The following is a 4,332-nucleotide window of genomic DNA, read 5'->3' as shown; positions in this document are numbered from 1 at the left end:
CTACCGTATTTATCGGCGTATATCGCGCACTTTTTTCCCCTTGAAATAAGGGGAAAATTGTGGGTGCGCCATATATGCCGCTTCCCGCTTCCTGCGCTCAGTTTGAATGGAGCCGCCGACATATACCGAGTGCAGTACATTCGGCTAGGCTCGGCTTCGCTCGTGCTTACGCATAAACGTCACAGAGCGTGAGCGCGAGCGAAGCCGAGCCTTGCCGAATGTACCCGAGTGTACTGCACTCGGTATATGTCGGCAGAGGCGTTTGAACTGAGCGCGGGAAGCGGGGAGGCGCGCGCTGGAGAAGCCGGGAGGACACCACCGAGGCCGCAGACGGACGCCGGACCGGACGATGGACGCTGGGCAAGACACCAAAACTGTAAGTAATAAAATCTTATAAAAAATTTTTTTACAGGAATTTCGGGGCAACTTTAGGGGTGCGCGCTATACGCGGGAGCGCGCTATACCCCAATAAATACGGTAGTTGCCGACCAGCCGCCGTCGTTTTACGGCAGCAGGTCGGCTCCCATGCGCGAGAGCCCGTAGCTATACGTCGGCTCTCGCGCAGGCCACTAGGGGCGCGTGCCCCCAACTCCCGTGCGCGTGCCCGGCGGGCTCGATCGCCGCCGGGCACACGCGATCGCTCGTTACAGAGCGAGGAACGGGAGCTGTGTGTGTAAACACACAGCTCCCGGTCCTGTCAGGGGGGGAAATTACCGATCGTCTGTTAATACAATGTATGAACAGAAGATCAGTAATTTCCCCATATCAGGCCACCCCCCCTACAGTTAGAACACACCCAGGGAACATACTTAACCCCTTCCCCGCCCCCTAGTGTTAACCCCTTCCCTGCCAGTGGCATTTTTATAGTAATCCAATGCATTATTATAGCACTGATCGCTATAAAAATGCCAATGGTCCCAAAAATGTGTCAAAAGTGTCCGCCATAATGTCGCAGTACCGAAAAAAAAAAAATCGCTGATCGCCGCCATTACTAGTAAAAAAAAAATATTAATAAAAATGCCATAAAAATACCCCCTATTTTGTAAACGCTATCAATTTTGCGCAAACCAATCAATAAACGCTTATTGCGATTTTTCTAACGAAAAATATGTAGAAGAATACGTATCGGCCTAAACTGAGGAATTTTTTTTTTTTTTCGATATTTTTGGGGGATATTTATTATAGCAACAAGTAAAAAATATTGCAATTTTTTCAAAATTGTCGCTCTATTTTTGTTTATAGCGCAAAAATTAAAAACCGCAGAGGTGATCAAATACCACCAAAAGAAAGCTCTATTTGTGGGGGAAAAAAGGACGCCAGTTTTGTTTCGGAGCCACGTCGCACGACCGCGCAATTGTCAGTTAAAGCGACGCAGCGCCGAATTCGCAAAAAGTGCTCTGGTCTTTGACCAGCAATATGGTCCGGGGGGTTAAGTGGTTAATTGGTTTGTGTGAAAGTTTTGAATACAGTGATTCCCACAGACTCCTGGGAAATGATGACACTCATTTCCCAGGAGGCCAGGCGAGTCAGGAAGAGAAGTAGGTCCACCGCAGACTAGGAACTAGGCAGATTAGGAAGTCTGCCTAGTAACAGGCATTTTCAGGCAATAAATAAAAGGATAAAAGGGTTAGGGTAACCCTAACCCTAACCCTAAAAGGAGCCTACTAATGTGAAAATTATTTTTGGGGTGGACCTCTGCTTTAAAAAAAAAAAAATCCAGGATTTTAGAGCTCCTCTTGAAAGTTCTCATTGCCCCAAAGCATTGGCTGAACACATCCCCTTTACTTTGGGTGCCACCAGTCTCTGGGTGGAGTTCTCACATCTCCAGGTCCCCCCCCACATATCGTTACAGAGCCTCTCCATACACCTAACCCGGCGTGGAGGGGTTCGGTGAAGTTGGTGGTGAAGGTGTAGAGGTGTTGGATGGGATCACACAGATCATAGAAGGAGATCCTCCCGGCCTCGTAGTCCAGATAGATCCTGACTCTGTTGCTGGAGATATTGGCAGGTAGGAGGGTCTGCTTACCGTCATGCCTCACCCCGTACTGGTCACCGTCCATGTCCAACCCCCAGGACTTGCTGTTGTATCCAATCAGCGACTGAAGCTCTACCCCTCTGTCTATACTGGGGTAACACATCCCGAAGATCCAGCTGTCCGACCCCCCGACGTCCACTTCCCAGTAATGTCGCCCCGAGGAGAAACTCCGGCTGCTCAACACTTGAGGCCAACTTTGAAACCTTTCTGGTGTTTCCGGCCGATTCTGGTCCGTGTCGGATATGGACACGGTCTTCCCGTCGGACGAAACGCGTAGAGAATTTTCTGCTGTCTTTACGTCCAGTAATACGTCTTCGGGTTCCTGTAAATAGATGTATACATTTACCTCTGTTATTATATCAGATAAACCCGAGTGTACGATCCCAGCCACATCTAGAGCGTCTCCTTCATGGAGGAGCTTCTCAAGTCTCTCTCTTAGTTCGTTTTCTCCGTCTTCAGTATCACGGAGGTCGTCGGATTCCTGTAGGACGGTCAATGGGTCCCTGTTGCACAGCTCCTCGATGTGGCGCATCTCCTCGGACAGCTCTTCCTTCTTTAATACCAAGTCCCGGATCAGCTCTGTAATGGATATGAAGACCCGGTGTGACTTCACCGTGATTTCTTCGAGGGCTTTCTCCTCCAGGTCCTCCAGATGTCTCCTGAGGTCTCCAAACAAGGCGCTGACTCTCTCTGCGCCACCGGCTGCTTTTTCCTCTACGTCTTTCCAATGTTGCTGCAGACTCCGGATCCGTTCCTCCATCTCCGCGCTCCTCGTCGTAAGTTTCTGCAAAGCTCCTCTCATTTTATTTATTTTCTTTCCGGAGGCCCCGTCCAGAGACTCGATGTCGTGCCCTTTGTGTCCTCCGAACAGGCAACAGGATGCGCAGACGCAGGCGTCGTCCTGGGCGCAGTAATACTCCAGGATCTTCTTATGGACGGGGCATTTCCTGCTCTCCAGGAACAACATAGGGTCGGTCAAGACGTGTTCTGAGGACCTTGTGTGGACTTTCATGTGTTTGTTACAAAGGGAAACCTCGCAGTGCAGACAGGATCTAACAGCGGGAGCAGGAAAGTCCACGCAGTAAGTACAGAGGACCTTGGACTCTCCATCATCTGGCAGAGCCGCATGGAAGAAATTCTCCACGATGTTACGCAGGGTTGTGTTCCCCTGGAGTGCGGGCCGATCCCAGACCTTCTGTCTGCATTCAGGGCAGGAATAACCTCCAGACCCCTCCTGTGTGTCCAGCGCACGGCTGATACAGTCCCGGCAGAAGTTGTGCCCACATTTCAGGGTCACGGGATCCATATAAATGTCCAGACAGATGGAACATTCCAGCTCCTTCCTCAGATCAGCAGACGCCATCGCTGGCAGCGGAGGAAAGGAATGAAAGTGAAAGTATCCGAGTGAGCTTAGAATCCGAGATCCCTCTCCTTCCGTAGACCAAGACTGGGGGGAGGGGGTCTGGCTGCGGAGTGGAGCTCCACGTTTGACGGGAAGCATGTGGCCTCCACTCCACCTTTTTTCACTGAACTTTATTGTAACAAACAATTAAGGGCTGGAGCGGGAGCTCCACTGTCTACAGGAAGCATGTGGCCTCCACTCCACCTTTTTTTTCACTGGACTTTATTGTAACAAACAATTAAGGGCTGAAGCTGGAGCTCCACTGTCTACAGGAAGCATGTGACCTCCACTCCACCTTTTTTCACTGAACTTTATTGTAACACACAATTAAGGGCTGGAGCTGGAGCTTCACTGTCTACAGGAAACATGTGACCTCCACTCCACCTTTTTTTTTTCACTGAACTTTATTGTTAAATTTATCGTAACAAATGATCTTCTCCTTCCTCTTACGAAGACGGGAGGAGGGGGTCTGGCTGCGGAGTGGAGCTCCACTGTCTACAGGAAGCATGTGGCCTCCACTCCACCTTTTTTTTTTTTCACTGAACTTTATTGTAACAAACTTGATGGGCAATATCGAGACTGCAGATGGGCACTGATCAGGCTGCAATGATGGGCAATGGGGAGGCTGCAGACGGGCACTGATCAGGCTGCATTGATGGTCAATGGTGAGGCTGCAGATGGGCACTGATCAGGATGCAATGATGGGCAATGGTGAGGCTGCAGATGGGCACTGATCAGGCTGCAATGATGGGCAATGGTGAGGCTGCAGATATGCACTGATCAGGCTGCATTGATGGGCAATGGTGAGGCTGCTGACAGGCACTGATCAGGCTGCAATGATGGGCAATGGCGAGGCTGCAGGTGATAAGGCTGAATTGATGGGCACTAAATACGG

The 4,332-nt window shown here is 50.3% G+C and overlaps 1 protein-coding gene across 1 annotated transcript; it reads right to left on the bottom strand.

Annotated features, from left to right (window-relative positions):
• Positions 1-1,695: 1,695 nt before the first annotated feature.
• LOC120914371 (E3 ubiquitin-protein ligase TRIM21-like) lies at positions 1,696-3,552 on the bottom strand. The gene has a single exon (XM_040325057.1). It carries the CDS (start codon positions 3,534-3,536, stop codon positions 1,782-1,784), a length of 1,755 nt encoding a protein of 584 aa, XP_040180991.1. The 5' UTR covers positions 3,537-3,552; the 3' UTR covers positions 1,696-1,781.
• Positions 3,553-4,332: the final 780 nt, after the last annotated feature.

Source organism: Rana temporaria, chromosome 9 (genome assembly GCF_905171775.1).
Source record: "Rana temporaria chromosome 9, aRanTem1.1, whole genome shotgun sequence".
NCBI lineage: Eukaryota > Metazoa > Chordata > Amphibia > Anura > Ranidae > Rana > Rana temporaria.
This window is presented reverse-complemented; position numbering and strand designations above follow the sequence as displayed.

What these genes read in the sequence shown, in the direction of transcription:
- LOC120914371 (XM_040325057.1), bottom strand. Translation starts at nt 3,536, where the DNA reads ATGCTTCCCGTCAAACGTGGAGCTCCACTCCGCAGCCAGACCCCCTCC.